The sequence below is a fragment of the Camelus dromedarius genome, chromosome 6 (genome assembly GCF_036321535.1).
Source record: "Camelus dromedarius isolate mCamDro1 chromosome 6, mCamDro1.pat, whole genome shotgun sequence".
Lineage (NCBI taxonomy): Eukaryota > Metazoa > Chordata > Mammalia > Artiodactyla > Camelidae > Camelus > Camelus dromedarius.
In genome coordinates this window covers 26,315,632-26,328,883 of record NC_087441.1, presented here as the reverse complement: position 1 = coordinate 26,328,883, position 13,252 = coordinate 26,315,632, and the positions used below count along the sequence as shown (strand labels likewise).

The 13,252-nt window shown below is 42.4% G+C and overlaps 1 protein-coding gene across 4 annotated transcripts in view; it reads right to left on the bottom strand.

The window, feature by feature from the left end:
• Positions 1-12,480, bottom strand: part of SLC2A12 (solute carrier family 2 member 12) — a 55,311-nt gene extending 42,831 nt beyond the window's left edge. For all 4 annotated transcript variants that reach the window (XM_031456367.2, XM_010988699.3, XM_064486673.1 and 1 more), the window contains exon 1: positions 12,137-12,480. In XM_031456367.2, coding sequence (XP_031312227.1) covers positions 12,137-12,251 — 115 coding nt within the window. In that variant the 5' untranslated portion in view covers positions 12,252-12,480. The remainder of the gene's footprint in view (positions 1-12,136) is intronic.
• Between the last annotated feature and the right edge of the window lie 772 nt (positions 12,481-13,252).

Genomic DNA, 13,252 nt, shown 5'->3' with positions numbered 1-13,252 from the left:
GCACTTTCCCAGACTTGGGCTTCTCTCTATGCTGTTCCCCCTCATAGCACGTCTGGCCTCTTTCCTTCACAGCTTAGGGAAACGCATCCATCTCTGAAATCCAGCTTAAATATCACCTCCTCTACAAAACCGTCCAGACACCCTTTCTTTGGTGAGCATTCATCTCTCTTCTTGCTCCTGCCTTTGCGTCCAGGGCCTCACAACATCCTGCATTAATCTGTCTCCTGCCTTAGTCTGGGAGCCCCTTGAGAGCAGGAGTGTCTGTATCAGGGGCCCACACAAGGCCCAACCCCAGAGCTCAGCAGAGGCTACTGGATGCCACAAGAAGGAAAGCACTGGCTTAATCAGAAAATTCCCTTGCATGGAGAGTGCGGTGTTGTGGTGTGGTGTTTCCAGGTCCCAGACGCTGCCGCGTCTTGCCCCTGGTCCATGTGTGGTGCTCCCTGTGATGGTAAATATTGGGCACTAGTCTTTATCTAGCCACTCTCCCCTCACCTCTCCCCTGCACCCCAATCCTCTCTTTCACATGCAGTGAAACTCAGACTGACAGAAAATTTGGCCTCCCTCTAGACCTACTATTGTTTGAACTTTCTAGGACAAAAAGATAGGAACTTTGCCTTCTTTTTCATTTTTCCAAACCCAGGTTTGATTTAGTAGCACTTTCACAGACACGCTTTCCTGAAATGAATCTTCTCCAAATTCTGTTGGCTGGCGAGGTACAAGAGGGGGCACTGTTTTCATTTGCGTGCGAGCACTTCCCCGAGTTTTGCTCTGTTGTTAACACTCCTCTTCTGCCTGATCACTTGTAGAACTTCCATTCTTTTCTTTCTTTCCTTCCTCTCTTTTGTCTTTTCTTCAATTTGAAACTTTCACCAGGACATGTCTGGGTATCTGTTTCTTCTACATTGTTTTGCTGCTGGTTGAATTCTTCTACTCAGAAAAGATTTCCTCTAGTATTTTGGGATTGTTTCCCTCCTCATTTGCTTTGGAATAGTTATGTATATATTAGTTTTATATATACATACACATTCATTTCCTTCCCATCTCTGTCTTCTTGCCCTTTTTATGTGCATCCCAGAATAGCTTTCTTACTTATCTTCCACATCGGATATTTCAGAAAATAATTCTGCTCTTGCGGTTTTAGTCTCCTCAAACCTTACACGTCTCATACTAGGTCTACTTGCATCTCCAATCTTAGCTGGCTCCATCTTCACCTCAGATTACTCTTACCACCAGATGTTGTTCTGGACCTCTATTTTCACAGAGTCCACTTAAAAAAATGATAGAGAACAGAAATCAGTTGCTTTCCAAAATGTATTTGTTTCCCATAAAAATAAATCTTAAAATGCATGCTTTGCTTTTGCATTTAAAATGTACTTGCCAATAACCAGGTTGCTGCCCTCTCTTTCCCTGGCCCCCAGTTTTCTTTTCTAGTTATATATTTTTATTTATGATATTTTTGACTGCAAGAAATCAAAGACCTGATAAAAAGGGCAGTTATTGTTTAATTAGTGAGAAGATCAAGTTGTGTTTGGTGTCTCGGAGGATTCACACTTTTATCCATCCTTCTGTTCCTGCTTCCCCAGAGGGTTGGCTTTTGTCCCCAGTTTGTCACCATATGTGCAAGGTGGCTGTCATAGCTCCAGGCATTAGATGCTCTCACAACCAGATTCAAAAGCAGGAGACAGTGGAAGAAGGCTTAGGGTAAGGGCTTATCCTCATATGCCTCTTTAATTTTATCAGGGAGGGAACTTTCCAGAAGCACCTTGGAAGACGGTAGGTTCAAGACATGCTACCCCAAAATACAACAATTTGACATATTGAATATTTTAAGCTTAAGGAATTTGAGAAAATGCTAAAAGCAGGAAGATTCTTCTGGCCTTCTCTCTGCCTTTTCCCCCAAAGCAGGTGGTAAAACCCTCACATGAGAGGTGCTCTCCATTATGTCCAGGAGAAGAGCATCCTTATCTCCAAAGACAAAGGGACACCAAGAAGAATTTGGAAAAACAGCCTTGCTAAGTTTCCCCTAGTTAACTACTCTTACCTCGTACTCCTTGACCTCTCATATTTTACAGGACTGTCCACTCTTCATTGAATCTAGCATAAAAATACTCAGGTTTAATCACTTCTTTGGGTCTTTATTTCCTGATGAAGGCTTCCATGCCATGTAAAACATATTAAATAAACATGGATGCTTTTCTGTTCATCTGTCTTTGTCAGTTGAATTTTCAGAGTCAGCCACAAGCCCTAAAAAGACGGAGGAAGACTTTTTTCCCTCCCCTATTAAGCCTTACCCTAAGTCTCATTGTCTAGGACCAGTGAATTCCATAGTCAAACTTGGCTGCAAGAGAGACAAAAGTGAAGATCTGACTCTTCTAGATCCCCAGAAGAAAAGGGGAAACAATTAGAAGGGATCTGGGACAGCTGTTGGGTTTTCAGTGTCTGACACACCTTATTCTAGCCACCCAGTTGCTGTTGGAAACTCTTAGTTGGACCCAGTGGAGCAACTGATGTGCACATCTGGTAGCCAAATTTCTGCTATCTGGACGTTATTTTTCTGGTGTGGCCCCACTGAACTGGGAAAGGAATTTTTTTGCTTCCACTTTTTGCTCCCCTGACTGTGAACAAAGGGTATCATCCCTGCATTGTGTAAAGCAGTCTGTAGTTCTTTATTTGTCAAAAACAGTACTTGCAAAACAACAACTTTTAGAATGCACAATTCCAGTGGCTCTTCTGGGCTCTGTCGCATCTTAACACTGATTTCATATTCTAGAATGCAACGAGCCAGTCTCTCCTGTCTAGGCCAGAGTTGCTGAAATCCTGGAAACCGTTGTTCCTAAGAGATGTAGAGAGAGAAATAATGGTAACAGGACAGGGTGGGAAGAATTGGACTATGGAGCAAAACCATCTGACCCTCTGCAAAAGCAGCTCCGGGGGCAGGGGGTCTGCGGAGATGTCATCCTTTGACTGACGAAAATTCTCTTATTAGGGATGCTCAGTGAGAGTTTGTGGCAAGCTAAAATATTACTGCCTTAGTTTGTTCATGAGGCCCACATTTGTATTTTATTTAGGGTTAAGTTCTTATTAATTGATGAATTTTTCTGGCTTTAGTGCTGCTGTAATTTTGCATCTCTTTCCATCTATTCAAGGTGGTTTTCAATAGACAGTTAAGGGGTGGGGGGATCTAGAAAATAAACCAACAGCAGTTTTACCTAGAGACGTCTGATGTGTCCAGGATGCAGGTTCTCGATGTGCATGGGTTGCGGTGAGCAATGGGCATTTGAAAACTGACAAAATCTTTAAAAAGGATCCTCATCCCATCAATGATTATTGAATGTTGGAAAAAATAGCAACATACATATCTGTACATCAAGAGTTTGTACATACGTAGATGTGATGAAAAATGTTTTTAATTCAAAGAGCTAGTGAATGCAGAATGGCTTTCTGTCACTCTCTATTTTCTAATCAATAAACATACAACTGAAAAGACAACTACATGAGGATTTGAAGTTGATTTTCTGTTTAAAAAGTAGTCCAGTACTCCAAAAAGGTTGAGAATCACCCTTAGTGCCTTTAAAATGTTTTAATTAAGGAAATTAAAGGGGGAGAGAAAACAAATACTATTGTAAAGCCTGTGGATTTTATAAAGCTCTTAGGAAGAGCCCTTTATTTACTAAAAATAAATACTTGAGATGGTCATCTCAGGGTTAAGGGAGAAGTCCTTGGGAGCATGTCGAAAACATATAGGTGGGCTATGGGAGAGGCAGCAGACAGGGAGAAAAGGTGAAAAAATGAGAGGTCTGATTCTGAGGGGTGTGTGTGTGTGTGTGTGTGTGAGAGAGAGAGAGAGAGAGAGAGAGAGAGAAAGAGAGAGAGAGAAAGAGAGAGAGGGAAAGAGAGAGAGAAATCAAGAAAGAATGGAGAGTATATCTCAGTGGTAGAGTATGTGCTTAGCATGCACGAGGTCCTGGGTTCAATCCCCAGTACCTCCATATAAGTAAACAAACAAACAAACAAACAAACAAACCTAACACCCCTACCAAAAAAAAAAAAAAGAGAATAGCTAAATTAATAAATGAATAAATAATCACTAAGAACCCAGAAATAGAAATGAAAGAAAAGGTCAAGAGAGGTTATAAGGGATGGTGATGGGGAGCGAGCGTAAGGGGACAATAGGACAAGAGGCCAGTAGATTTTAGAAAAATTAGTGTACCAGAAATTCCCTATGGTGGATTTGACAGGAGAATTTTATGAATGAGTCCACCTAATATTTAATTGCACTGTAGCCCTCTTCAGAATCATCAGTAAGAGTCTACAAAGAACTTGTATGAATGTATATGAAGGATTTGAGTATGTGAAGGAAAATGGGCTGAAATCCACTCATGGATTGGAGCAGGGATAAGAGAAAAGACCAGCTGCAGAAACTAAAGGGCAAGAATCCAGGGGAAACGGGAAGTTAGTGCAAATAATCAGAAACCGTAAGACTCCTAAGGTGTACTGCATGTGTTTGAGGATGGGCACAAGGGTGGGGAGCAAGGAGGCACGTGGATTTAACTTTATGAGGTCTGGAGCTATTTTTGTTTAAATATTAAAAGAAGGGTGACCCCATAGCACTGGAGGATTAAGAGCCATGCAGGTGGGGTTTTCCCCCACCTAGTTCTGTCACCACTACCATCACTTTCAGAAACTTTTCTTGATTTCTGTAAACTAATATACTCTCTTCCTAAGAGTTCCTCCTCTCATGGTACTTATGACACCAAAATTTCATAACATGGCCCCTTCCATCTTACATCTTCAGATTCTTTTGTAATCTTCTTTCTCCCATTTTGAACTCTGTGGTTTCATCATACAAAAATATTTGCACTTCCCTGAATGTGCCATTCTTTCCTCTCCAAACTTGTATACAAGCTATTTTCTCTACTTAGAATGCTCTCTGTAAAGCTATTGGCCTCGGTGATACTTTCTTGACTCAGTTCAGCCGTGTTGTCTTCCAGGATCCTTCAAAAACTGGCTGAGCTGCCCCCTGTGCACTACCATCGTGTTACGTGTCTGGCCACCTCCTTCATTGTAGATGTCCTGATCTCTTCTCTCTCATCACCCATTGGTAATAATCCTTTGCATTGCTTGGATGTCTCTGGTTCACCATTGGACCCAGGGTCTAGCATCGTGTCTGAGTCCTAGCAGATGCTCAACATTTGCTAAATGATTGTCTTGTTATTTAGATTCTTAGCTTTCTGATGAGTTGGTTAGAACCTATGGACCCAGATAATGTCTTAGACATCTTTTCTTTTTTTGTAATCCTGAAGTATCCGGCAGCCCACCATACTTTTTATCCACATGTATCTGTGCCTTTCCCACAGTAGGTAGTCAGTAAGTATTGCTGAATTAAAATGCTTACTTTAGTTCAGCTCAACAAATACTTCTTTACTCATTCACAGATTTAACAACTAAGCATGCACTCTGTGGCAGCACTGTCTTGGACACAGATGGCAGACAGGTTCATCTGGATGGACAATGCAATTAGCATGGTGGTCATTCCGAGCACTGTGTTGAGGCATTTCCTAGGTTCCATCTGGATGTGACAGCACAAGATGGCGGGACTTGTGCCACGTACGTGCACATGATCCCAGAAGGAAGAACAGAGGAAAAGGCATAGCTCCTACCTCTTAGGAGATGCACAGTACTTTCCAAATACTTGTAGTTGGCTCAGAGCTTTGATAGGTACAAGAATAAATATTTTATCCAGGAACTTAAAATCTTACAGGAAGAGACACGTTAGGTGCAAAATTAGGGAACTAGCTAAAACAGAATGCAATTAGTTCTGAAATGAGTATAATGGGTACCCAAATCCACAGATCAGATCACGGGACAGAGCAGGAAGTAGAGACATCAGTACTGGATGGTGTTATTTGTCAAGTCGGCAAAACCTTGGCTTGGATCTAGGATACTGAGGTTCCGATGTCTGTGCTATTATCTGTGCTACCTGGAGCAAGTCACTTTGCTTCTCTCCTGGAGGTGCCTGGGCTTAATGCTGAAGGTACAGTCTGGAACCAGAGCACCTAGTTAATTACCAGCTAGGCCCTGACATGTCCCTTAATCTTTCTGTTTCTCTTGGCCCTCATTCCTAAAATATAGATAATAATACTACATAACTTCATAAAGTTGTTATGAGAATAGGTGAGATAGAAAAGTGGCTGGTGTATGCTAGTAAGTGCTTGGTAAATGTTAGCTGTTGCTGTCTTAGCCTCAATTTCCTTATCTGTGAACTGGGGGCAACACTACCTCATTGGATTGCCCTCAATAGTCATTCAACAAAGATTTGTTTAGTCTGAACCCATGGGGTAAAATCTCCATAATATGAAGGTAAAACTTTGAAACAGTCTCTTACTGATAGCAAAGGAAGTAAAATGATACCTTGTTTCCAACATAGCAACTAGGCCTTTTCATAAATTCTTGTATTCCTTGGTTTTCGGCAATACCTACATAATAGGGCTTACATCATGAAAAATCCTTCCTGTGATTTTTTTTGCCTTGGACTTTCCACAGTTTTGTGTCCCAATAGAAATGAAACATTCATTAGCGTGGAGATATTCTCTCACGATACAAACTGATGCTAATTACAACTTCTTCCCTTTCTTCTTAAAAAGCCTTGCACATCTGAGGCTGAGATGCCATTTTTAAATTAGCATTGCACATGGCTCCCGACTCCAGCTTCTACAAAGTGTGGAGACAGGTGCATTCAGGAATGACACAGTTGGGATGAAATAACACGATGGAACTAACAGCCCCAGCACTTGCCGATGTCAGGCAGACCTCCACCGTGAATATTCTGGAGAAATGATTACTTCCAAGGGAAGCACAATTTAATAGCTTGAAGTTAGGTAACATTGGATTTACTCCTGTAAGTCAAAGAAGTGACTGTGTTTTTCTCCCTGGTATTTCGGTATAAAGTGAGTCATTGTTCAAAAAATAATAAAAGCTCCTAAAATGAGAACAATGTGATAAATTATTAATCTTATTACTTCTACCTAAATTGTATAGAAAAATGAATATATCATGGAGGCATAGCCATTTGGCACCTGCGTAAATGCGTGGGCCACGACACAGGAAGAAAAGTGATGCCACGGAGCCAAAACAAAACAAAATAAAATAGGGAAAAAAACCTGTGTGAATTTATGATTTACTACAAAGGTAATATATTAGGCTCAAATTAGCTGGGAAATATTTGCAGGGATTTTCGGTTCTGTGTCTTTAACTGAGATTGGGTACTTTTTGAGGGAAGGTGGGATGGGAAATTATCCTCATTTGGTATTTGGTCAAATAGCCCCTTGGGAAGACGCTCATTCCAGCTTTTCCCCTTTCTCACCACCATGACTTGTGTACTTTTACATGGCTTTCACTGCCTTATTTCACTAACTGATCCTCTTGGGGAAGGCTGTTCTTGAGAAAAAAAATTAAACTAGGGAGCCCCGACTCTGTTCATTTTTAGAATCTTATGAAACCAGTTCTGGCTCATACAATCTGAATAAATAGTTGCTTCAAGCTCTTAAAAACCCAAGCCAATCCCACCCTAATGGAGGGTCTTTTGGAGCGTTTAGAACTTTTTAAACCCTGGGGTGACATAGCACTTCAGTTCCTTCTGGTGAGAAGATGCTACCTACAAAACCAGATTCAAGAACACTATTCTGGAATGAAAACCATCATCCTACACATCCATGGCTATTAAGAATTGTGTTTTAAAATTGGCTGACTCATCTTTGATACATACACGTAACTGGAGTTTCCACAGGGTGGACTCAGAGAATAGGTTAGACCCTAAAAAGTACCCCCTTGGGAATTCACAAAGACCATACCTGAGGGCCCACAGTAGGGTCCTATCAGCTACCACCAGGCTTGTTCCTAAGAACTCAGCTGCCTCAGGTTCTGCTGGCAACCTTACCAGAGAGAAGGGTGGTGTTTAAAGTATTTAACAACTGGGCAGAGGCACTAATCTATCAAAACAGATATTGGTTGTAAAATCTGTCCAGGCACGCTCATGTTTGCTGGTTAGTTTCAGGCCCTCCAGGCCAAAGGCACTGCTGGCGGCTCCTTGGCCTGGCCTTGTCTGTCAGGCCCGGCATCCACAGGATCCCACCAGTGCATGTGTGCGGCTGCTGTAGTGGCCTGGAGGTTTGTGGCAAGTGGCAATCCTCTGCTCTCTCCAGGTAATGTGAGAGGAAATGTCCTCTAGGTGGAAATGTCACCTCTAGGTGATGTGGGGTGTGTGGGGAAGAGAGCCCTGCTGTCAGAGCCAAACACCACCAGGGCTGGTGGTGAAACAGCTCCCACCATGTTGGTTTAGCGCCTTCTCCCTTCCTAGACCCTGGAGAAGCCGTTTGCCCAGGCCCCACTGGCACAAAAAAGCCTCCAATTTAGACTTTTGATATAATTTCCAAGCGAGGTTAAATGTACAGCCCCAGAGATAAGCTAATTGAAGAGAAAGGAGAGATGGTTGTCTTTAAATCTGGTCTTATTTCCAGACAAGAGTCTAGAATCTCTCATCGATTCCCATGTTTATAAATCCTGTCATTTCTTTGGGGATATCAAGCTACACACAACATGTTTTAGTTGTTGTAATTACCATTAAGATGTTAAATATACATGTTTTTAAAACACAGTCATTTTTCTCATGGGTTTTGTCACTATGTTTTGAATACTTGCTGTATATATTTTATTAAAAATTTTTTTCTTTGCTTTATTTTATTGAAGTATAGTTGACTTACAAGATTACATTAGTTTCAGGTGTCACATTTTAATATATGGCAGGCGGGGAAAATGGGAATGGCGAAGGTCCAGGTCTTCCCAAAGTGACTGGTCTGTTGGTCTCACAACCAAAGCTGTTATCACGTCAGGCTAGTTGGCCTGACCTTCTCTTTTCTGGTAGTAGATTTGTTCCCCAAAGTCTCCTCAGTCTGTCTTACAGATAGTCTTCCTCTTGGGCTGCCTGAGGAAGCCGGAGAAGACCAGGCTGATTGAATTCAAGGGGGCCCAGTTTAGGCTAAGCCTGGGAGTCCAAGACTCACAGTGGGAGCTCAGTAAATATGCCCCAACCTCAAAAACACGGCCTGCATACCCAGAGTAGTGATGGAACTGAGGTTTGCTAATGGGATCATGACCTTGGGGCCAGAGGAGTGGGAAGGGAGCAGGGAAGCAGCCAGGCCCCAGGCCCTTCTTTCCCCACCTCCCCTCTTTCCACTACAGAGGCGCCACGTCTACCTGACTTACTGACCACCTCCTCAGCTTCCATTTGTGAAAAGGAGTTCACAGCTTCAAACATGTTCGAGAACAACTGCCTTAGGATGTTCACCTGGCTAGCGGAAGTGTGCACGTCTTAAATCTCAGACTGTGGCATCTTGAGTTTAGAAGGGTCTTAGAATGGATGAGGTGCAGCCCTTTAAGCTGGATTCTAGTGACCTGGGTTCCAGTGCGTTCGGCAGAGAACCTGCGCTCATATAGTGAATATTGTTCTTGGTTTCTGACCTTTACGGGGCAGATCTGAGTGGAAAAAGGAGTGCTGGTGGGGTAATGGGGCTGCTTAAGGAAACCCTCCCCACAGCCAGTTGTTTGAATCATGAAACTAGAAGAGCCTGGGAGACCCAGCTCCTGAGATGGAGGAGCAGGCATGGGCCTCCTGGGCCAGAGGCTGCTAGGGTCAACTTTGCACCAGCCACTGTGTGAGCTTAGGCCAACCGCACATCTTCTGGACTTCTGTTCTCCTTGTGTGAGATGTCCCAGATGGCCATGTTTTCCACCTCACCTATCTGTTGTTGGCTGCAGGTACTAGGATTTTAAACTGAGCTCAACCCCACCCTATCAGCTCAATTATAACGTGTCTATGAACGCATTTACTAAAAATGCACTCACCTTGAGTCATAGCTTCTTGAAAATGAATTTAAATTCATTAACTTCTAGTCATTAAAACAAAGCATTCTTTCCATTTCAGAGGGGTTGGCCAAGGAAGACCTGCAAGACTTTTCATTACGCACAGTAACATTAGGGGGTGCAATCAGAGAGCTTAGGGTTTTTGTTTTGTTTTGTTTCATTTTTCAGTATCTCAAATGATTTAATTACCTTGTCCTGGGTTGCATAACTCATTCCTCTTTGTACTTTAATTTTCCCAGCTAGGAATATAGAAAAACTTGCTACCTTCAAGTGCAGAAATAGTATGATAATTATTAAGCACAGTTTAAATATTCAGAATTTCCTGGCTGAAACTATGGTTTAAAACGTAAAGAAGTTGTTAAATATTTCATTAACCTTCAACATCTTTGTAAAACAGACTAAAATATAATCCCAAAAGGAGAGATGAAGTTAACTTTTCAAAACCATAGAGCAAGATATACACATATATCTGTATAATTGCCTCTGGGTACCAAGAGATGTTTAAGACAATATAGGAAAATTTATGAAAGTAATAATTAAAGGTTTGTATTTATCTAAATATAAACTACATATAGCACACATCAAAGCTGTATTCCTTTAGGATTTTAGGAAAAGATTTAGGCTTCCTCTCCTGCATAATATAGATTCACTTAAAATTAAACGTAAAAAATAATTTATGGGATTTATTCATTTATCATTTCTTTTCAACAACATAAACTGTTGCACTTTAAATTGAATCTTGTGCATACATTCAACCTTTACAGGCACACATATATCTTACCTTCCTTTGGGATAATTGTGAACTTGTGCAATTTAACCAATTAAGAGTATGCTGTGCTTTCAAAGCCATATCAAAATTAAATAGTCAATTTTTAATTGTTATCATGAAGTCCCCTCCAGGACAAAGTTTCTTTTCATCTTCTTTGTGACAGTAGCACTGACTCTATGTAGTTAACCCTTTTGTCGATATCACCACCTCAACCCGCCCTCCAGCACAATCTTGCCAGAATTCAGAGAACTCCTCCTCTCTTTCTCTTTACCCCTGTTTCATTTGTCTGCTCTCAGACTTAGGATCAAAGGTTACACTTAGAGAAAGGGGCAGCTCTGCTGCAGAGAGGGCTGGGCTGTCTTAAAAGATGACCCAGGTATTCATTCTTGACTAGAAGGAGGGAAGCAAGACAAGGCTAAGCAGGGAGTGAACAGGCGAGGAGGAGAACTTCCCAGTTCTGAAGGAGGTGCCACTCAGTGCCTCTGTGAGAGAGATTGTGGGTGCAATTCAAGATCAGACAAACCCACAATGTAAACATAAGTATACAGACCCATCCCAAGGTACAAGATAAATGCCCTTTGTACCATTTAGTGTTTTGGATTATTCATGAAATTCCAATACGTGGCCTGGGGATGAATTATAACATTAAGGGGAGCAGAGCAGAGGGAAGCAGTGGGAAAGAAGGTATTATTTGTGTTTATTTTCATTTCATATTATGATTAGTTTCTATTCCTTTGAAAACTAACTGAATAGGAAAAGGCAACTAAAAGTGTGCTGTGTGTTTGTGAAAATTGTCAATGTAGATGCAAAGCAAAGTGGTTTAGCGAAGATAACTGAAATGAATTAAAACTTTTCCAGATTTCGCCTCTGGAAGGAAAAGTAGGAAACCTCAGTCCAAAAGGCCAGTTTTAAAGAAAGCAGGAGCAAATAAGCAGAGATTTTAGGCTGTAAATAATGCTCCAATTCATTACAAACAGATGCTGGGAACTTAAAAAGAAAGTTATGTGTATTGATTATGTAACTAATCATTTTATGAAGCCCACTTAAAATGCTGATTTTTAAAAGCGTGATTGTTACAGATTGTCCATTTGTTACAGTAAATGAAGATGTGTGTGTGTGCCAGTGTGGATGTGTTTACACGTGCGATTATCTTGCCGGTCAGTCTTCCCCACGTGAAAAAGATTTGTACATCATAACGTCAACACAACTGGTGGGACCCGGCTTATTAGTGGTGGGACCCGGCTTATTGGTAGTGGGACTCAGTCTTCACATTAAGGCTGCTTGTCACTCCTGCCACCAAATCCTGTCCCCTTCTCTCCAGGCACCTAGCACTCTCACGTGTGCGTCTCTCTCTCACACACACACACACACACACACGCACACGAGTGAGACAGGCGACCAGCTGGCTTCTCTCGCGGTCACCCGAGCCCAGCTGCCTCGCTTTACCTCTCGCCCAGGGAGGATGCCGGCCGCCGCTGGCTCTGTCGCTGCCATTCGTCTCCGCTGCTCGCCCCTTGGGTTTCAGCAGACTGGGGCCCTCTGCGTTTTCAACAGGTACCATGGTCACGTAGAAGTTACAGCCGTTCCCTCGGCACCAAACCACCCCAGCTTCCCCCACTGACAGCAGCAGTCACTTGCCCCATGGTCGCATGCTAAAGAATGGTGGGGGGGGGGGGGAACTTCGGGCAAAGCCAATGTGATTTGTGACCAACTTTGTTTCTATTTCCGAAAGCTTTGCCCTTTTCGGTGACACAGGCTGTTGCTATTCCAAGCAGCCTATCACAGGCAGTGGGAGGGCCGAATCTCGGAGGATTGTTTTTGCGTTCAAATGCAGAGTTGGAAGCAAAGGGTTTCGAGGCTTGGGAACGAGAGCTCCGAGCTCGTGCTCTGACAGTGTTTGGCCATTAGCTGGGCGGGGGCAGCTCTCCTCTTCCTGCACCTTTGAAAAGAGGCAGGGGGGTGGGGGGAAACGTGCAGATTTAAGCGCAAACTGAGAGTTAGTGCCCGGAATACTCACAGATGGTATTAGTTACTCTTGCAGAGGGAGGAACAATTTATGCAAAGACATACCAGCAGGGAAAGTGTGTCAATTTTTCAGCAAGACTGTTATTCCACGAGTCGTGACACTTAGCAGCTTCAACAAAGTATGAAACATCTTCATTTTTTCCAACCTGATTCTGCCCTTCCTGAATGTGGTATATACTCTCTCTCCAAGGCGGGTCAGACAAATCAGGGCCCGAGACCAAACATGCACAAGCATAGAAGGCGCAGGTTCTTTGGACTTTTTATACTCTGGGGTTACAGCAACGTGATCCCGTTTGTTTATTCAGAGTTGTCTGAATAAACAGACAGAGTTGAAACTTCTGTCGGGTTCTGTGATAGCCTAATTGCAGGACGGGGTATTTCTAATTCAGACAGACCACACTAAATGGCCCATTGTGTGGGTGTGGTGATCACACGATATGAAACAAAATCAGAGCAGGAGGAGGAGGATTTTTTTTTTTTTCTGATTTGTGAGTATATTTATGTAAAATGTCTTACGGAGTTCTGACATTTTTACCT